At 48.1% G+C, this 21,816-nt stretch overlaps 1 protein-coding gene and 1 long non-coding RNA gene across 2 annotated transcripts in view; both read left to right on the top strand.

Annotated features, from left to right (window-relative positions):
• LOC135824557 (uncharacterized) overlaps positions 1-21,816 on the top strand; it is a 200,085-nt gene that overhangs the window by 112,754 nt on the left and 65,515 nt on the right. The window lies entirely within an intron of this gene.
• The window catches only part of LOC135824548 (uncharacterized), a 35,065-nt gene continuing 22,843 nt past the window's right edge, over positions 9,595-21,816 (top strand). Inside the window, exons 1-2 of the mRNA XM_065337281.1 lie at positions 9,595-9,689; positions 10,605-10,703. Of these exons, the coding sequence (XP_065193353.1) occupies positions 9,642-9,689; positions 10,605-10,703 (147 nt within the window). The 5' untranslated portion in view covers positions 9,595-9,641. The remainder of the gene's footprint in view (positions 9,690-10,604; positions 10,704-21,816) is intronic.

The raw sequence follows: 21,816 nt of genomic DNA, 5'->3' as shown, positions 1-21,816 counted from the left end.
ACAGTACAGTCTACAGAGTACGTACAGTGAGCATGCACGGCTACAGAAACACGGTGACCTGACTGTGTACTGTTGTACAGTGTGATCCCTGCTGGGACGCGCTCGACGCGTCTTCAACGTTACGTACAAACATCGAAGAAAAGTCTTCGATCGAATCAACCAAAACACGATTCGAATGCCGAGGGCTCAGGTGATCATCCTCGTTCGAATCGAGTTTTGGTTCACTCGAAGACTTTTCTTCGATGTCTCAGCGACATCCCAAAGGGCCAAGCTCTAGCCAGCAGAGCCTGGAATTTTTGTAAAGCGTTCCTGTGGCGGTGCAACTCCTGCTGCCGCTCCAACAGGAAACAGTGGGAGTGATGAAGTCACTGATATTCCAGTTGAACTTTCGGAGCGGACTGACAGTCACACTCCGCCAGACGTGGAAGAACCTGTTGTCAGCGAGCAGCCAGAACATGAAGAACAGCGCACAGTGACAAGTACTGCTGCCTATGTAAAGGATGCTTTGAGAGCGGTGAGAAATTGTTGGACTCGCATAAATATTTGCAGTTGATTCGCTCACATAACGGCAAATTTGAAGTTTACAATGTACATTGTTGCTGCGTGTACAGAAATACTGCTCGCGGTGTGTGAGATTTACGGCTTGTTGTTGTTGTTGTATATTTTACTTGACCAAATGAACAGGCAGAGATGCCTTCTCACCTGCCCATAGGACAGGTTCTCACAGAATGATGAAGGGATGATATGCAAGGGAAAACAAGAAATGATAATATTATAAGACAGAAAGGACCAAAAGAAGAAAAGGAAAAATTTATATGAAGACAATTTCATGGAGTCAGAAATAGAAAGACAATTATTTGATGGAGTCAAAGAATAGAAAGACAATTTCATGGAGTCAGGAACACGTGGTTGATTTTATAGACATGCATGCACAAATGATTGATAGATGAGAAGGTTGGAATTTATGGCAGATAAAAAAGTTTAACGAGGATATTCACAAAGTAAGTATATCAATGGCAGAAAGAGCGTTTCGGAAGGGACCAGGGACACGTATCACTCTAAAATCAGAGGGGAGAGCGTTCCAGAGAATGCTTCCCCGAAACATCATGGTCGATCGTCCCCCACGAAGAAAGGGAACTTGAAGCAAGTTCGACATTTGTTCCCGTGTGGTGCGCTGATCCTCCGGAACAGTCTCTGGGGCCGTTCGGGTGAATAACTGTTGAAGAAGGGGACTACAGGAGGAGCTTCTTGACATCGGTTTTCAAAATGGCTGACGTGATACAGTAGCATGATGTCATCTACCCCCAACCCATCCCGCCTTGATCCCGGCCGCAACCCCCCCCCCCCCCCCTCAGCCAAATCCTGGACACGCCACTGTGTGTTATGGGTGGGAAAGCCACCACTTCACTATGCCAGTGAGTGGGGTCATATCGACTGTATGCGGCATCTACTGGACAGCAAAGCCAATCCACACCAACCTGATGAGGTTACTGAGGTAAGTTGCATCTCATGAAGCGTTAACAAACAAAACTGTGAAATTGCTACCCTGTGCTGCAATGGTCTTAACCACTGCACAATTCTCCACAGGAACACTGAGATGTGAAGGGAAGCTTTGAGATGAACTCATTCATTTTTGCTGATCCAAACCTTTTACGATAATGTAAGTTGAAAACATGTGCTTGACCGTTATTGTGATAGGTAGTGTATATACACCTTCCTCAGGGTGTTCAGACTGCACTGTAGCAACTTCATGTTTCACACAGTTATACACCACTACCCAAAAGAGGTCTCTCGGGTATAGTGTGTAGACTATGTAATCGTGACATGTAATGTAGTTGGTTTGCATCTTATACTCAAAAGTTCCAGGAACTGAGACCGACCAGTATTTATTTACATGGCACGAACGATTACAGAGGATATGCAAGATAGAAAATGAGACGAAAGAAATTACATGACTGTGTTGAAGCAAGAGAGAAGAAGAACCGGATAGAAACACAGGTAAACGGACTATCAAAGCACAAGCGGATGCGAACAAGCTGTCCTCATCAGAGCGTGCACATACACGTGCACATTCAACCAGCGCATACGACGCCAGCGTACTGCATGCTTCAAATACGGAAAACGCATGCACCGAAAATGTAGCCAGATCAATACTCGATCCCGACTGAGTACAGTTCGTACAGTCCGGGTAGCCAAATTAGTACCTCATGACGTCAACTAAACTAAACACAAAAAAAATAAATACACCGTGCGTGCACTTCAACTCAAGAAAATCAAACAACTAGTGCGAAGAAAAATAATGGAACGTAACTACGTCGTCAAACAGTGCGGCAGAGCAGTCTACTGACTAAAATCCAGCATGGATACTACGACATCTGGGCACTTGCCTAACACATTGATCAAGGATACTGCAGAGCAAGTTACGTAGACACAGGTAAGACAAGTCAAATACAAATCAATATATTCAATACTCAAGAAATAATTCAAACAAAACAGCATGCCATAGCCTAGCATAGCAGCACATAGCCAGGGAATCAAGTAGGAGCCACAGTCATGACGAGATCTGACGCACATTCACTGAAGACCTTTCCCATGACAAGGCCATACACAACATTCTCCCCACCAAAGGGTTTCAGTCAACTGAATCAAAAATTAAGTCAAGTGGAGTATCCAGTGCCACATTGTGAGACTTTCGGTCCAACTCACAATCTTCCCAATCGGCACCCTCAATTCGTTGACAACAAAGGACAACAACTTCGCACCAAGACTTCACATTGCGCGTTGCTGTTGCTGGCAGCAAGCTAGAGAGCGCATGCTACGGATGCAGCACGTTTGCGGACACAAAGCGTGATCTGCTAACTGCACATGGAAAGACCGCCGACAAGGCCTGACAGGCGTTGGTGTCCATGGTGCAAAAGAGTGATGAGAGTTTTTACCAGTTTGTGGTGCGAACAACAAGAGAAACAGAGAAGTGGGCGAAACTTGCAATGCCTGAGTCATCGAGCCGCAGTGGGACCAGCCAGGTGGACGAGAGTGGACGGTTTGCGTCCATAGTACAGCAAGTGCTGCTGGAGTCTGTCGGTGCTAACATGAAAGCATTTATGATCGAGAAAAAGTGTTATACCAAGGACATGAAAGTGTTCGCCGAAAGGTTATGGCCTATCAAACCACCCATGGCCGGAAGACGAAGACGACAAAACCGATCATGGATGACGAGCATCAATTCGCGTCGGCAGAGTACCTGATTGTCAGTCGAGTTGTCGGGTCCAGCTATGTGCGCTGTCCAGCCACCGGCCGTCAGTGTCAGCTGTGTCGAGATAGACCGCCTATGGATGATGGAAGAATTTCCCGAAGTTACCAAGACGTTACCCGACTTCCGGATTGATCGCTGCGGTACATTCTACCAGGTTGGATTGCTGTGGCAATCGAAGAAGCCCCCCCCCCCCCCCCCCCCCAGACAACCTCAACCAAGCGATGGCAGCGGCGGAAGCGCTACTGAAGCAGTTGGAGAGCAAAGGTCAGCGGACAGTGTATGATGAAGTCCTGATCAACGAGTATTTGGCGTTGGACGCCACTGAGAAAGAGCCACACCCAGAGAGTGCTGGTTACTACATGCCACATCACAAAGCATTCTGCCGCGACGCTACGACAACAAAGGCACGAGTCGTCTTCAACACGTCAGCTGCGTACACCAGAGCAGCATCGCTGAGCAACAGGGTCGATCCCGGTCCGTCACTGCTACCAGATCTCACCGGTATCCTGTTCAGGTTGCGTGGGTATCCGTCGGCGTGTATTGGTGCCAAGTTGTTGTCATTTGTTGTCAAGGAACTGAGGGTGCCGATTCAGAAGATTGTGAGTTGGACCGAAAGTCTCACAATGTGGCACTGGATACTCGGCTTGACTTAGTTTTTGATTCAGTTGACTGAAGCTCTTTGGTGGGTAGAATGTTGTGTATGGCCTTGTCATGGGAAAGGTATTCAGTGAATATGCGTCAGATGTCGTCATGACTGTAACTCCTACTTGATTCCCTGGCTAGGTGCTGCTATGCTAGGCTATGCCATGCTGGTTTATTTGAATTATTTCTTGAGCATTGAATTTATTCATTTGTATTTGACTTGTCTTACCTGTGTCTACGTAACTTGCTCTGCACTATCCTTGATCAATGTGTTAGGCAAGTGCCCAGATGTCGTAGTATCCATGCTGGATTTCAGTCAGTAGACTGCTCTGCTGCACTGTTTGATGACGTAGTTACGTTCCTTTATTTTCCTTCCCACTAGTAGTTTGATTTTCTTGAGTTGAAGTGCACGCACGGTGTATGAAATTTTTTGTGTTTGGTTTAGTTGACGTCATGAGGTACTAATTTGGCTACCCGGACTGTACGAACTGTACTCAGTCGGAATCGAGTATTGATCTGGCTACATTTTCGGTGCATGCGTTTTCCGTATTTGATGCATGCAGTACGCTGGCGTTGTATGCGCTGGTTGAATGTGCACTTGTATGTGCACGCTCTGATGAGGACAGCGTGTTCGCATCCGCTTGTGCTTTGATAGTCCGTTTACCTGTGTTTCTATCCAGTTCTTCTTCTCTCTTGCTTCAACACAGTCATGTAATTTCTTTCGTCTCATTTTCTATCTTGCATATCCTCTGTAATCGTTCGTGCCATGTAAATAAATACTGGTCGGTCTCAGTTCCTGGAACTTTTGAGTATAAGATGCAAACCAACTACATTACATGTCACGACTACATAGTCTACACACTATACCCGAGAGACCTCTTTTGGGTAGTGGTGTATAACTGTGTGAAACATGAAGTTGCTACAGTGCAGTCTGAACACCCTGAGGAAGGTGTATATACACTACCTATCACAATAACGGTCAAGCACATGTTTTCAACTTACATTATCGTAAAAGGTTTGGATCAGCAAAAATGAATGAGTTCATCTCAAAGCTTCCCTTCACATCCCAGTGTTTCTGTGGAGAATTGTGCAGTGGTTAAGACCATTGCAGCACAGGGTAGCAATTTCACAGTTTTGTTTGTTAACGCTTCATGAGATGCAACTTACCTCAGGTGCCTAAACCCGCCACTGACACAAGTGAATGTTTAGGAAGTAGCCAACAAAGAACATGGCTCACTATGAGAGCTGATTGAACGCATTGAATGCCACATGTTCATCTGTGGAGGATACATTGATGTGAAACAGAGCAAGTGGCAGCTTTGAGCCTGTTGATTCCAGAAGACTCCTAAAGTCATCACTAAATGTGCTCTTCGACCAATCACATTCATAACACAAGCAACATGTCACTCCGAGTTATGACATAATTATAGTGATTCTTCACATAACTGTTTTTGATGAAAGAGAGAGGGGTGTAATCGGGATCTGTTGTGACTTGTTTTTTGGAATAACCATTAAGCAATAAGCATTAAGCATTGAATACATTTCCAGCAGTTTTCCAACGTAGTCTAAGATATATTTATACAGTAATGTATAAATGGCACTTCTATCCAGAATGCTGCTGACGACTCTAGAGGGTCTGGGCTGTGTGATTTGCTCCTCTAACTCTGCGACCCTCTAGCGACGACAGCAGCATCCTGAATAGTAGTGCCATCACGAGGAAGCCAGCCATCATGATGCCTACGTTTGATGGTAAGCAAACGGTAGCGTCCTACCTTGAGTTATTCGAGGACGTAGCGGCGCAGAACGAGTTCAGTGAAGACGAGTACCCGATCAGATTGCGCGTTGCTGTTGCTAGCAGCAAGCTAGAGAGCGCATGCCACGGGTGCAACACGTTTGCGGACGCCAAGCGTGAGCTGCTAACTGCAGATGGAAATACCGCCGACAAGGCCTGGCAGGCGTTGGTGTCCATGGTGCAAAAGAGCGATGAGAGTTTTTACCTGGGCTTCTATCCAGTTCTTCTTCTCTCTTGCTTCAACATAATCATGTATTTTCTTTCGTCTCCTTTTCTATCTTGCATGTCCTATGTAATCGTTCAAGCCATGTAAATAAATACTGGTCGGTCTCAGTTCCTGGAACCTTTGAGTGTAAGATACACAACAATACTGGACACACAAGTAGCCATGTTCTTTGTTTGTTAGTTGCTGAACATTCACTTGTGTTTTATAGTGGGGAAAGGCACCACTTCACGTTGTCAGTGGCCAGCATTGCATCGACTGTATGCGGCATCTACTGGACAGCAGTATAGAGTCTATGTCATGTACAGACAGTATTATGGGCACACAAGTACATGTGACTGAGAACTTCTCTGTCTGATTTGCAAAATATATACTGCAGTAATCACACCATCAGAGTGATACACCAGTTTTCCCCTGAGTTATGCGAGTCAGAAGACGTTTTCTTTTGTTCATCACTGCTTGTACCTATTGCTGTACTACAGGATAAACGGACGCCACTTCACTATGCCACTATTCAGAACAAGGCTGACTGCGTTCTGCATCTACTGCGTGCTGGAGCTAACCCAGATCAAGGAGATAAGGCAGGTTATGGAACAGCTATTTCAATATACTCAGCTAATACATTTCCTGCAAACTAACTGTATGAAGAAATCAAAGACTATGCTGGTAAACTGCTGGAAAGTGCTCAATGTGCCGGGCGAGGAGCTTTTTTTCACAAAGATTATTCCCCATTTTTTAATGCCAATTGTCTGATGACTTCTTCGGCATGAAAAACATGTCACAGCAGATCCCGCGTGTATCCCTCTCTCTCTTTCATTGAAAAGTGTTATTTGAAGAAATCAGTACGTGCCCTAACTCGAAGTGTCATGTTGCTGGTTTTGTGAATCAGGTTAGTCGGCGAGCACATTTGGTGATGACTTTGGAAATCTTCTGGAATCAACAGGCTCAAAGCCGTCACTTGCCCTGGTTCATATTGTATCATCCACAGACGAACATGTGGCATACAATATGTACTGTCATTTCTCATAGTAAGCCATGTTCTTTGTTGGTTACTTGCTGAACATACACTTGTGTTATAGTATGGAAGGACACCACTTCACCATGCTACTGAGCATGGTCGTATCGACTGTATGCGGCATCTACTGGACAGCAAAGCCGATCCAAACCAATGTGATGCGGTAAGTTGTATCTCATGAAGTATTAACAAACAAAACTGTGAAATTGCTACCCTGTGCTGCAATGATCTTAGCCATTGCAGAATTTTTCAGAGGAGCACTGGGATGTGAAGGGGAGCCATGAGATGAAGTAATTCATTTTTGCTGATCCAAACCCTTTACGATAATGTAAGTTAAAAACATATGCTTGACCGTTATTGTGATACTTCCTCCGTTGACAAAAACTTCGTGATGGAATTTTGAGGGGCTGATTTGGGCACAAACTGCCGTGAATTGAGTCGCAATCACTTTCTTGGCCTTCCCTGGCATGCCATGACAGAGGTACGATGCAAGGAAAGCGTCCTTTCACTACAAGCCGAGCGGAATCGATGGTTGCGCTGTGGAAACATAGGTGATGACAGTCATGGCGAGCGAAACTGAAATACCACTTCTCCGAGGGGATATTGCGCTGCTTGGCCTCTCTACCACTTTAGCGCTGAGTAAGTTGGAGAGTGATAGAGAGCCATAGAACGGAGCAGCGAGCCCACACAATGAGCGAGTGAACAAGGAGCTGCTCCGATCGCACGGCTCAATGAAAATAATTCTGAACTCTAGTTCTTGTTCAACCTGCGCAAAGTCCAGATTTGAATGCTGATGACCATGCAATCTTTCAGAAGTCTGCAGTCCGATGCGAGTCTCGTGGGTAAAGAAAGTCGACTGGACTTGCTAGCCGCTACCGTTCAGTGCTGGTATCCATTAGAGAAAATGAAATCAGTTTGGCTGTGCCTTTACTCCTCGTTTCGCGGAGTTCTGGAGAGCGAAGATGAAACCAGGGGGTCGTAAAATATTTTTCACGTCTCCCGGGTGGAAACGAGTAATCGCCATCGCGGCGGATCACGCAGCTTGAAAGCCAACTTACCTGAACGACGGCGACATCAAGGTCAGCGGAGTGTGATCAAAGAAGCCGAGGCAAGGCTGAAAGCTGAACAACAACTCGAGAGAGATGACGACTCGCGTACAGCAGATGACGACTCGCGTGCAGCAGATGACGACTCGCGTGCAGCAGATGACGACAGCGACGCAGGTCAAAAATGAATCGAGCGAAAGCGACGCAAACTGAAATCTCTGCTCATTCCGCCAACAGCTTCTCTTGTAAAGACGCTGTACATAGGCTGAATCACCTTCGTCCAGTGATTTGCAGTCGCTTCAAACTGTTCTTGACCTGTTCTAAGCGTTTTCCTATCCATCAAAATCCATCACGAAGTTTTTGTTAACGGAGGAAGTAGGTAGTGTATACTTATACACCTTCCTCAGGGTGTTCAGACTCTGCTGTAGCAACTTCATGTTTCACACAGTTATACACCATTACCCAAAAGAGGTCTCTCGGGTATAGTGTGTAGACTATGTAATCGTGACATGTAATAATTATAGTGGACACACAAGTAGCCATGTTCTTTGTTTGTTAGTTGCTGAAAGTTCACTTGTGTTATAATGGGGAAAGGCACCAATTCACTATGTCAGTGGCCAGGGTCATATCGACTGTATGCAGCATCTCTCCACAGGAAAGCTACTCCAAACCTTTCCGATAATTTAAGTTGGTGAACATTCTGTTCTACAATAATTATTGTGATAGGTCTATATCATGTACAGACAGTATTGTGGGCACACAAGTACATGTGACTGAGAACTTCTCTGTCTGATTTGCAAAATATACTGCAGTAATCACACCGTTAGGCGCTGCATCTGCCGCTAGGGTTTACTGGGTGTTAGCCGCCGTCGCGAGTTCCCTTCGGGAACGGACACGATAATTTACTTTTTTACTTTTTTTAATCACACCATCAGAGTGATACACTAGTTGTCCCCTGAGTTATGCAAGTCAGAAGAATTTTTCTTTTATTTATCACTGCTTGTACCTATTCCCGTACTACAGGATAAACGGACGCCACTTCACTATGCCACTATTGAGAACAAGACCGACTGCGTTCTGCATCTACTGCAAGCTGGAGCTAACCCAGATCAAGGAGATAAGGCAGGTTATGGAACAGACATATCAATATACTCTGCTAATGCATTTCCTGAAAACTAACTGTGTGAAGAAATCAAAGACTATGCTGGTAAACTGCGGGGGAAAGTGCTCAAAGTGCCGGGCGAGGAGCTTTTTTTCACTATGATTATTCCCCATTTTTTATGCCAATTGTCTGAAGACTTCTTCAGCATGAAAATTGAATCATGACAGCTCCTGATTGGACCCGTCTCCCTTTCATTGAAAACTGTTATGTGAAGAAATCAGTATGTGTCCTAACTCCGAGTGTCATGTTGCTGGTTGTGTGAATGAGGTTAGCTGGAGAGCACATTTGGTGATGACTTTGGAAGTCTTCTGGAATCAACAGGCTCAAAACTGTCACTTGCCGTGCTTCATATTGTATCCTTCGCATACGAACATGTGGCATACAATATGTACTATCATTTCTCATAGTGAGCCATGTTCTTTGTTGGTTACTTGCTGAACACATACTTATGTTATAGGAGGGAAAGACACCACTTCACTGTGCCATTGCGGAGGGTTTTATCGACTGTATGCGGCATTTACTGGACAGCAAAGCCAATCCAAACCAACCTGACGAGGTAAGTTGCATCTCATGAAGCATTAGCAAACAAAACTGTGAAATTGCTACCCTGTGCTGCAATGGTACACCTTCCTCAGAGTGTTCAGACTCCACTGTAGCAACTTCATGTTTCACACAGTTATACACCACTACCCAAAAGAGGTCTCTCGGGTATAGTGTGTAGACTATGTAATCGTGACATGTAGTATAGTGGACACACAAGTAGCCATGTTCTTTGTTTGTTAGTTGATGAAAATCCACTTGCATATTAGTGGGGAAAGGCACCACTTCACAATGTCAGTGGCCAGGGTCATATCGACTGTATGCGGCATCTCTCGACAGCAAAGCCAACCCAAACCTTTCCGATAATTTAAGATGATGAACATCCTGTTGTACTACTATTGTGATAGGTAGTGTAGAGACTATGTCATGTACAGACAGTATTGTGGGCACACAAGTACATGTGACTGAGAACTTCTCTGTCTGATTTGTAATATATATACTGCAATAATCACACCATCAGAGTGATACACCAGTTTGCCCCTGAATTATGCAAGTCAGTAGAAGTTTTCATTTGCTAATCACTGCTTGTACCTATGGCTGTAATAACAGGATGAATGGACACCACTTCACTATGCCACTTTTGAGAACAAGATCGACTGCGTTCTGCATCTACTGCAATATGGAGCTAACCCAGATCAAGGAGATAAGGCAGGTTATGGAACAGACATTTCAATATACTCTGCTAATGCATTTCCTGAAAACTAACTGTATGAAGAAATCAATGACTATGCTGGTAAACTGCTAGAAAAATATTAAATGTGCCGGGAGAGGAGCATTTTTCACAATGATTATTCCCCAATATGTACTATCATTTCTCATAGTAAGCCATGTTCTTTGTTGATTACTTGCTGAACATACACTTATGTTATAGTATGGAAGGACACCACTCCACTATGCCAGTGAGCGGGGTCATATCGATTGTATGCGGCATCTACTGGAGGGCAAAGCCGATCCAAACCAACCTGACAAGGTTAGTTGCATGTCATGAAGTATTAACCCTTTCAGTGCCAAGGACGAGACAACTCGTCCTACAGACCCCCACGCGATTGGCCAAGGACGAGATATCTCGTCCTCGTAGTGCGCACGTTACATTGCAGTGCATAGACCAGTGTACAAACTATCGTAACTCTGTGAAACATAAACGCATCGCGACAATCAATACACCGTTGGAAAGGTCTTGAGCTCATCTTTCCTTGGATATAACGTTCGTCGCGATGGGATAAAGAATCACTGAGCGGCAACAGGATGAACACCAAAGTCACGGGCCGGAGCGAACACGAATTTTTTGTTCATGACTTCGCAGTTTTTTGGAGCGTGCTAGGGGATTTCCCTTTGGCACGACGCATGCGTGATGGACATCAAATGAAGCGTTCGGATCACAGCTTTGCAGCGCAGTTCGAATCGTGAAAACCGGTTGAATTTGGGCAAGATGGCGAACAAGAACGTGAGATTGAGTTGTTGTGCCGTTCCGAGGCACGGTGGAGTAGTTCGGAGAGCAGGTGGAAGTGGCCCTGGTGTGTCTATGTTGCTGAGATCTACCATGATGGATTCGCTTGGTCCTGATCTTTCCAACGAGCGCAGGATGATGAAAATCCATCATGGTGGAGTGAAATGAGAATAAATTCCATTCAGAGCTGTGCGCGCAAACTACACCAAGAGAGTCAGTGCACTGGACAGCCGGCCGATTGGAGAAAAGGGGCCCCGGCATGGAAAGCTGTGGAATTGCTATACTGTGCTGCAATGGTCTTAACCTTTGCAAAAAAATTTTCGGAAAAATGGGATGTGAAGGGGAGCCATGAGATGAACTAATTCATTTTTGGTGATCCAAACCTTTTACGATAATGCAAGTGGAAAGCATGTGCTTGACCGTTATTGTGATAGGTAGTGTATATACACCTTCCTCAGGGTGTTCAGACTCCACTGTAGCAACTTCATGTTTCACACAGTTATACACCACTACCCCAAAGAGGTCTCTCGGGTATAGTGTGTAGACTATGATTGTAAGTGTGACGTGTAATATAGTGGACACACAAGTGGTCAGCTGCTGTCCGTTCGAGAGTACGAACAATAGCTGCTCCGGTCCCTCGCGACGAGTGACGGATGGGTAGCTAACCCTGGCACGGACAGGGCAGTACGGCGGTACAGACGGGCCAATGTCACTAGTAACGCCTTTACAGAATGCGTCCGTCTTGGATGAAAGCAGGAAGAGTTGCAGGCATCCGTCAGCAGGGGAGCTAGTGCAGCCCTGTGTGATGCCATTAGTGAATTCGGCATGCCGAAGAGATCCAAAGAACGCTAGCAGCATGACGGCTTGGTAGAGCAGCTTGTCAGGGCCCTTCAATATACTACTGTTCCGGCGTGCATCCATCAGGTGTCGTAGGATTGGCATAGTGATAGGAAGGCGAGAGGTGAGAACAGCCGTACCATGGCATCGCTGGATGCCCTTCATCACCCTCTTCAGAAGCCACGCATCTCTAAGGGGCCGGCAAACCCATTCTCAAGATGGGCTTTATGCACCGCACTCACATACACAGATACAGTTCAGGGCACACTGATCATAGTTGACGCATGAATGTGCGTCCAGGAACGATGACTCGGGCAGCAAAAGCGAGCTTCCCCAGGAGGAACTCGAGTTGACGCTGGCCGATGCTGCGCTCGCTGATAGTAGCCATGAGTATTGCACGGATCTCCGACAGCTTGTCCTCTGGTAGCCGAGCTTCGTGGCGCTCGCAGTCTAGGAAAATACCAAGGAAGGTCAATGATGGTGATGGCCCTTCGAGCTTGGATGGAGCAAAGAGGAATGCCGAGATACGTGAATGCCCGGAGAGGGATGGTGAGTTGCTGGTTGGCTGCAATCAAACCAGTGGAGATATCGAGAAAGTCATTGGGGTAATGAAGCCGGTGATCTATAGCAAACTCATGCTGCATGATCCAGTTGACTGCTGTGGCTACTGAGTCAAAGATGGCTGGGCTGGAGCGAAGGCCGAAAGGCAGAAAGCGCTCGTAGTATTAGGAGCCTTCCCAGCGAAGTTCTGACGGCGGACTGGGATCTGCCGAAATGCACTGCGTACATCGAGCTTGGACAAATACACAGGTTGTGGGCATGACATGGTGATGATGATCGCGTTGTCAATGCTCACGTAGTGCAGAGAGAGAGGATTGGCAGGAATGCTGTCGTTCGCGCCGGTGCCTTCCGGACTAGATAGATGGTGGATCATTCGCAGCTTGCCGTTCTTTTTGGGGACGGCACCAATACCAGAGCGGCGCATGAACTGAAATGGAGGTGACGGAAATGGGCCTGTTGTCTCGCTGCGGGCGCAGGAAGCAGCTAATTGCCCGGAAATAAATGCCGAGTGAGTGAAAGCCGAGGGCAGATTATTAGAGAACACCGAAATGTCGTGTTGGCCGGCAGGTCCAAGTGCAAAGCCATGGCGCACGCCATGGATAACATACGCAACACATGATTGATCTGAGTGGTTACGTAACAGGCGGGCAAAGTGGTCAGCTAGCAGTGGGGTGTCTGCAGAGTGTATAGGAAAGAAGCTACGTACCGAGTCAAGCGATTCAGTAGCCATTCTGCTAGGAGCGGCAGGGTGATTGATTGGCTCCGCACTGCTGCTGGTTGCACCTGATGCATGGGTAGTACTTGCCACACTGACTGCAGGTGTGGGAGAAGCGGCACGGCGACGAAGAATAGCGACCTCCATTGAAGTTGCGGCAGATTTCTTGGCCGTCGCTGGTATGGGTGCGACCACAGGAGGTAACTGCTGCTGGCTTGGGGAATTGAGATTGGAGACGAAAAGGACACAAACCGCCCCTGGATGGACCGTCTTACATTGAGCACATTTTGGGTGTGCATGGCCTGTGAAAGCTATCTGCCATAGGTTTACGTCAATGGTGTCCAACCTCTTCGTGCCTTGTTACTGGGCCACGAGCATCCGCAGCTGGCGGTCGTACTGTAGCCACGCGCTTGGGAAGAACTGGCGGTTAGCAGTCAGGATTATGTGCTGGTACGCAATCAGTTCAGCAGTTCAGCAGTGCGGTGTGGGGCAGCAGCCGTGATAACAGACATGTATATTGTCCATGCCTCGAGCCGGGTAGCTATATCGTGAACCTTGCGACGCACCTGCTTCGCGTCATCCGATTCAACGTTATTTAGCTGGCTATCGTTATTCGGGCTGTGCGCCAGCCGGAATGTTGGGCCGGAAGTGTGCAAGAATTTCAGGCAACAAACTTGAAAAATCTACGAACTTCCCTCGCAAGATACGTTCTTGCACAGCCTTGTGCACAGCTGGTGCAGGTGGCTGATTGGGTGGGTTACAGGAGCTTGGGCTGGCGTAGTGGGGGCAGCAGCCGCATTACCTTGGTATTGGGCGAGGAGCGCCACAATACTCTCCGTAATGGCGGCCGACAAAGCCGACTGCACATCGTCCCGTACAAGAGTGCAGAGATCCGTTAATCCCGCGTCACCTGAGCTGGCGGAGGAGGCATTGCTGCCAGTCGGGCTTCTGGGCTCACCAGCCGTGTCCGCACTGTCATGTTGCTGGTTCTCCTGGCCGGAGCAGACCTCACTACCAAGGGCTAGCTGTGCCAGCAAACGGTCCTGTAAAATACTTTTACTAAGTTTCCCTTCGGTTTCAAGCCGCGCTGAGAAAGCTCGCCACGGATGGCTTGGCAGGGCATTGCCTTGACAGTGCCGCCAGTTAGGTCAACATACTGAAGAAATACAGTGTCGAGGTGATACTCGGGTTGGCCGCAAAGCTACGAAAGGAAAAGAAACACTGCTGAAGCATGATCCGTTGTCTGGAAGAGCACAACAGGGCAAGCAAGATTTGTTTTGCTTTTCAGCAAAACGGGCTGGTGCCATTTGTGATTACTCAGCACACACACAAACAAAGCGCATGACGTCTGTCGCAGACCGATACATTCTCTGTTTCGAGTTGTTTGCATGTGTATGTTGCGAGTGGATCACGATAGATTGAGACGCTCGAATTATTGCTAGAGTTTTAGAGTTTCTTACCTGAGATGTATTTTCGCTGCGATTGAAGTTCTGCTGCAGAAGGGTTAGGATTATTTACCACTACCTGACAGGGTTTGCTGTCACCCAGCGTCGGGTGCTAACACCCTCTGACAGGTGTAACCCTTCGGCTTCATTCTTTTCTTCTTTCTTTCACAACCGTATTTTGAACATTTCTGTTTGTTTGATTTTGTTCTGCACCTGGTCGTTGCTTGCAGACCAGTCGCCATATTTTCTATAGTTACGCTGACTGTGCAGTCGCGTACTCATGACGTAGTAGTGTAGCGTGTCTTCTAGAAGCCGTGTCAGATTAATTTTGTTTTCTTGACCCTTTCGCTTTCTTTGACATCACGTATCCATATCTGTTTCACGGGAGCTTTTGTGAACCCGCGCGGTCGCGCGCGCATGGTTCCCCCGCATCTTGCTGTGTTGTACGATAATTAATTATTTGGTACTACGTTTAAAAATATTTTCTTTATCCTTTTCTGGACATCTTGGTCCTTTTCGGGCCTTCTTGTTCAGGTTTTCTTGTCGTTTGTCTTTTGTCTCTTCGTCTTTCAATCGAGTGATTGTTGGAACCAGGTTGCCTACGATGTCTCCTACGACCCTTGTGTGAAGTATTATTGAAGAGCCTTGTTGGCCACAACGTCAGTCTTGAAGTCAGTCTTGAATGCAGTACAAAGCAATGCAGTGCAGTGTGTGCGCTAGTTCGGATTGTTGGTAACAAGTACTTCCTCCATACAAAAACTTCGTGACTTTTTTTGAAGGCTGCGCACAGCTCTGGAATTGTTCCGTTTAACTTGGAATAACACTCGTGGCATTGTCTAACCTGTTTACAAGATATACAAAGAAAAAAGCAACTCAGACGAATGTGATTGAGTTTATTCAGAGTCTTCGTCGCTCCTGTCATTGTCACCTGACGACGCTGACGCCGCATCGCCAACAGTCGCTGCTTCCGCTCGCATTTCGTTCAGATTCTTTTCAGCTACAGTGATGATTCGACGCGGAACTTTGGCTACGTCCTCTTCATCTCCAGAGCTGTGTACGAATCGGTGTCGTCTGTATTCAGTCGTTCCAACCCGCGACCTCCATTATGCCATGAAACAAGTCGCTCCAGCACATCCACACGCTTCGCATTTTCTCGGAAGAATTCTACAAAGGCGTTGAGAAGGTCCCTGCGATTCCCCTAGACGACGACGGAGACGTCTGACTGGAGAGAGGCGAAGAAAGCCAGGTCGTCGACATTCCGATCCGGAGTCAGCGCTGGTTGCACGACGACTGAAATGTTTCATCTTGCCGTACGAGCGGAACCGATTTACGCAGCAAATAAAAATTGTGCATGACGTCAGTCTTGAAGTCAGTCTTGAATGCAGTACAAAGCAATGCAGTGCAGTGTGTGCGCTAGTTCGGATTGCATGTCGGAGTTTCCGGTGAGACATGTCGGAGTTTCCGGTGAGATATAACTATGTCTAGCCCTCGCGATTTACGCGATTTCATGCTCGAACACAGCATTTTTTTAAAGTTCAATATTCTAATGAAGCTGTACTTGATGCAGCTCATCCAAGGCCCTTCAGGCCTTTTTTTCATGCTCGAACAAGAAGTGCCTTGGATATTTTCCTCTCACCGTCTTAGACTCTCGGCGATGGAGAAGCTGTTAGAGTCTTTGCGTGACGATGATCAGGCGGCTCGCCGCCTTGCCCACGTGCCGGCCGATGCGGTCGAAACCCCCTGAGCCGTGGATGCGGGCGTGTGATGACACCCCAAGATGGGCCGGGTGCTTTGAGTGTTTTGCGTCCACGCGAGTCACGCCGTGACTTTGAGTCGTGTGATGTTTCTGGCGAAGCCAGGACACGAGTGGCTGGTGGCTCCAGCCCGGCACCTTGTCGGCACCATAGTGCGTCCTTAAATGTGACGAGCACTAACGGCCTAAACGGCCTGAACGGTCTCACGACCTGCTTGGCCTAAGTGCCTACGAGTCCGGCGGACACTGTTGCCAGTGCCTCCGAGTGTGAGTCTGACTGTTCTCAGTCAAAGACCGGCATACTCCGACTCAGATGAGGGTGAGCACTACTCTCGCTCTAGACTAGTCTAGTTCTAGTCAGAGCTCAGATGCTAGTGCCGACTCGGAGTCCTCACATCAGGACAGTGTTACTTGCCACCACTTCAGGCGTAGCACGCGGGCCAAACGGTCCCAATCACATCCACCTCACATGTCTGCTGTATTGCTGCTACATACATTGTTGCCGCAGCGGCATCTTGATGTGATGGTCTGATGTAACAGTGTACCCATTTGCTCGGCCAGCTTGGTGCGTTCCCGTGGAGTTTGCCGGGGCACCATATTTGTAACGGCGATTCCGTTTGCTGTTGCCGTGGCCGTGTTTGTCACATGATTGGTGCATTCCCGTTGAAGTTGCCCAGCCGGGCACCACGTTTGTCAGTTGTGCCTGTTTGAAGTTGCCAGGCCAGCTTGTATTGGTGCGTTCCCGTTGAGTTTGCCGGGGCACCATGTTTGAAACGGCGTTCCCGTCTGCTGTTGCCGGGGCTGTGTTTGTATTGGTGCATTCCCACTGAAGTTGCCTAGCAGGGCACCACATTTGTCAGTTGTGCCGCTTTACAGTTGCCAGGCCAGCTTGCATTGGTGCGTTCCCGTTGAGTTTTCCGGTCACCATGTTTATAACGGCTTTCCCGTCCGCTGTTGCCGGGGCCGTGTTTGTATTGGTGCACTCACGCTGAAGTTGCCGAGCGGAGCACCACGTTTGTCAGTTGTGCCTGTTTGAAGCTACCAGGCCAGCTTGTATTAGTGCGCTCCCGTTGAGTTTACCGGGGCACCATATTTGTAACGGTGTTCCCGTTTGCTGATGCCGGGGCTGTGTTTGTATTGGTGCATTCCCGTTGACGTTGCCCAGCGGAGCACCATGTTTGTCAATTGCGCCTGTTTGAAGTTGCCAGGCCAATCCTGTAACGCGCACCCGTTTGCTGTTGCCGGGTGACATGTTTCTCAATTGTGCTTGTAGCATACTGCCGTGATGTGCGATTAATAACAGGCCGCCGGAGCTGGTCAGGTTATTACCGGACCAACTTTTCAGCCAGGAACACGTGTTTCCTACTGCGGAGGGCAGGTGTACCCGTCATACCCTACAGAAAGTATAACGGCCATGATACTACCGGACCACTCAAACGCTGCACCCGGCGGTCCTGAGTAAGGCGATAATAATTACGAGCCATGCATTGGTTTGTTTTGCCAATGGCTCTTTGTGGTACACGGCAATTTGCTATCATTCGTGGCATTTCACAGAGTGACGAATGTGAGAAGACAAAACAAAAAGAAAAGAAATAATTTTAATAATGGCAAACCCCGGCCCCCACAATTCTCAACCTCCGAGCGCTGAACAGCTATCTGTAGTATCACCACTTCGCGCTGGAGTCATTGAAGACAATGCCGGATCACCTGCAGCTAGGGGATGTGATGATCGGGATAGACTTAAGAGATGCTTATTTCTCCAGTCCAGCGGCTCGATCGTCAGTTTCTCCAGTTTTCAGTGGTATCAACAGATTTCCCAGTTTAACTGTCTACCGTTTGGCTTGCGCAGTGGTCCCAGAGGCCAGAGTATTCACCAAGACTGACTCTGCACCCTGTGGTGAAGATGGTACGTTCGCTCGGCCTACACCTGGTTATTTACCTCGCCGACGTATTTATCATGGCACGGACAGCGTCCGCCCTGTTTCGCCCTGTTGCTACCATTCTTCATCTGCTGATTGGTCTTGGGTTCGACATCAACTGGACGCAGTCGTATCTGATTCCCACCAGGCAGATACAATACCTGGGTATTCAGGTCAACTCCGTCACCATGGAGTTCTCATTGCCAGACTCGAAAGCATCCACGCTTCAACAACAATGTGCGCGTCTGCTGGCTGCTCACACCGTATGTCTTCGGGGTATTGCGTCAATTGTGGGCATGATGGTGTCCACCATGGTTGCCGTGGTTCCTGCATCACTTAACTATCGTCGCTTGCAGTGTTTGAAAACCACGTTCCTACGGCAGGGTCCCTTTTACACTTACAGATTACTCTCAGTCATGAGTGCCATGCCGAGATTCATTAGTGGATAATGCCAATGTCACCACAGGCGGCTGATGGACATCTGCCGAGAAACAGCTTCACATGAATGTCCCGGAACCGCTCACAGCCCCGTATGCTGTCCAGTCGTTAGCGCCTTCTCTATACCAGGGCAGTATTCTCCTGCAGCTCGACTAACGTGTGGCTGTTCCCTTTTTGCCTCGCACTGGCAGCCGTTCATCACCGACATTAGACAGGATAGCTGCCACGCTGTGGGAGTGGTGTCAGTCTGCTCAGAGATATCACTTTGAGTCCCAATATCTACCTGATGCAGTGAATACAGTTGCCGATTATCACTCTCGCCATCACACCGATACCAGCGCCTGGATGCTCGACCGGTCAGTTTTCCAGGATCACCAGATCATGTGACCGAGACCCTGCGACCTGTTTGCATCTCGCACTAACTTTCGACTGCACACGTACGTCAGTTGGCGCCCATATGCACACAGCCCGCATGCCTTCCGTCTCGACTGGTCCTGCCTGCAAGTCTATGCCTTCCCTCCAATCTATCTGATTGGCAAATGCCCGGCCAGGGTTGTTCTACAGGAGATCCCATCCATAGTCATGGTCACTCCGCTTTGGCCCGGCCAGGCTTTGGTTCCAGCTCTCTTGGCACTAGTGGTGGACATTCCGCGCATGCTGTCAGCCTCTCCGGTCTTGTTCGCTGGTCCAGATCACAAAGTTCACCCGTCAGTACAGTCAGCTCACTTCACCCTGGTCGCATGGAAACTCTCCGGGCTAGCAACAGCCGCAGCGGAGTTTCGGGCGACACTGCCAACCTACTCTTGGCGTCATGGCGTTCCCTCATCGACCGTGTGTATCAGTCGGCATGGAACACATGGTGTGATTGGTGTGCCACACGGCAAATTGCTTCCCTGGGTGTTCTCTCAGAGGTCCTTGATTTTCTGACCTCTTAATTCCGTCTGGCTCGACTGTATCATACGCTAGGGTTGTACCGGTCAGCCATGTCAATGACGCTTCCTCCCATCGATGGCGTTGTGGTTGGCCCGCATCCTCTGGTGTCTCATATGCTACCCGGTGCATACCAATCCCGTCCTTCTCAGCCGCGCTATGGCAGCATGTGGAATGTACAGGCAGTCCTGGATCGGTTCCGGAACATGTCCTTCACGCATGAGTCTCTCAAAGAACTGACTCTCAGGTTGACTATGCTGCTGGCTCTGACGGGTGCCCGGCGTTGCTCTGAGCTGCAGAAGCTCGTTGTTCGTTTTATGGACAATATTGTCGACGCTGCTTCGATCATTTGGGATCCCCACTTTTACCCAGAATCAGCGCGTCGGTGATCCAGCCAAGCAGTTTGTCTTCCCTGCTTGCCCTCAGCACCCTCCGTTGTGTGTGGATGCTCTAAGGCAGTATTCTGCTCGCACAGAGAGAGAGTTTCCCGCCCGCTGCCGCCGCGTCTGCCAACCCTCTGCTGCTGTCGCTCCGACGTCCTCACAAGCCGGTCTCACCGAGCACCGTTGCCGCTGAGGTGGCTCCTCCCTTCCATGTCGGATGCTGGTGTGGACACCATCGTTTTTCACGGCGCATTCCACACGTAGTGCGGCCACCCCCGCTGCCTGTCGGAAGGGAGCCTCTGTACCCGACATCCTCTGGGCCACCGCCTGGGCGCAATCCTCTATATTCCAGAGGTTTTATTCTCGTGATGTTTCACCCTCCTCCTTCTGATGGCACCACCTTCGGTGCGACTGTCCTTGACTGACAGTCTGTAATTCCGCCGCTCATGATTGCGGCCGATAGGGTCCACGGCTTCAGTCCGCCATGTTTTTTTTTTTCTCCTACACATTTGGGTTTTTCTCAGACCTTTTCCTTTCCAAAGGTCCTGGATATACCTGGTGCACCAGTTTTTCCCAGGTGTTCCCACTCTGGAGTTTGCATTGTCCGTTAATTCTGCATAGTTGACAATGCTAAGTTGTATTCCATTTTGGTATGATCTACTCCACTCGCCGTTCCGTGCGTAAGTTTTATGATAATTCCATCTGTACTCAGTGATGGTCATTCAGTGGTCTGTGCCTGGCATAGTGTGGGCTGATTATGCTTGTTTATCATGCCACGCACCTTTTACTAGAACTTTCACTAAGTCCTTGTGTGGACAGTGTGATAGTTTCTTGTTTCCGCTCAGGGTGCGGAATCGACTTTAAACAAGACATAGTTATATCTCACCGGAAACTCCGACATGCAATTTCCCATTTTACAAGCAATGGAAAATTGTGTAGTGAAGTGGGAATTGTATAAGGAGTTGGAGGTGAGATATAACTATGTCCCACCCACCCACCCTGTTTGGGTTTGTTCTCCATGAAAATAGGCCTGAAGGGCCTTGGATGAGCTGCATCAAGTACAGCTTCATTAGAATATTGAACTTTAAAAAATGCTGTGTTCGAGCATGAAATCGCGTAAATCGCGAGGGCTAGACATAGTTATATCTCACCTCCAACTCCTTATACAATTCCCACTTCACTACACAATTTTCCATTGCTTGTGAAATGGGAAATTGTTGCTAACACCCCATTAGTCAACACAATAACACATGCATTGCAATCCATGCTGTTACATCCACTGACTTTGGACATTTTACGATTTCGGCACTGCCTTGGTATCAGACAGGTAGGCATAGTGAGATGGTCTAGGACGGTGAATGTGAAGTAGAGGATACCCATTTCAAATTCTGCTTGGAAGGTGAGGGATTTTTCCAGCCCTGCTGCGACCTGCAGGTAGTTGGTCCTCGCATGTGGGAAACATGGATACAGTGAATGGAATTTTTGGTCTTTGACCACTTTGTGGTGGGTCTGATCTACTTACGCCCTACTGCCTTATATGAGGAGCTGCATATTATATTCTGCTCTTTAATCCTTGCGGGGAGTAGCGTTCGGACGCCTGCGGAAACTCAGTTTGGCCCAGTCTCACACGAACCGTGTCTTTTTGTCTCACAACT

This window comes from Sycon ciliatum, chromosome 9, assembly GCF_964019385.1.
Source record: "Sycon ciliatum chromosome 9, ocSycCili1.1, whole genome shotgun sequence".
NCBI classification, from domain to species: Eukaryota; Metazoa; Porifera; class Calcarea; order Leucosolenida; family Sycettidae; genus Sycon; species Sycon ciliatum.
The sequence above is the reverse complement of the archived record's forward strand: the minus strand, read 5'-3'. Positions and strand labels throughout refer to the sequence as shown.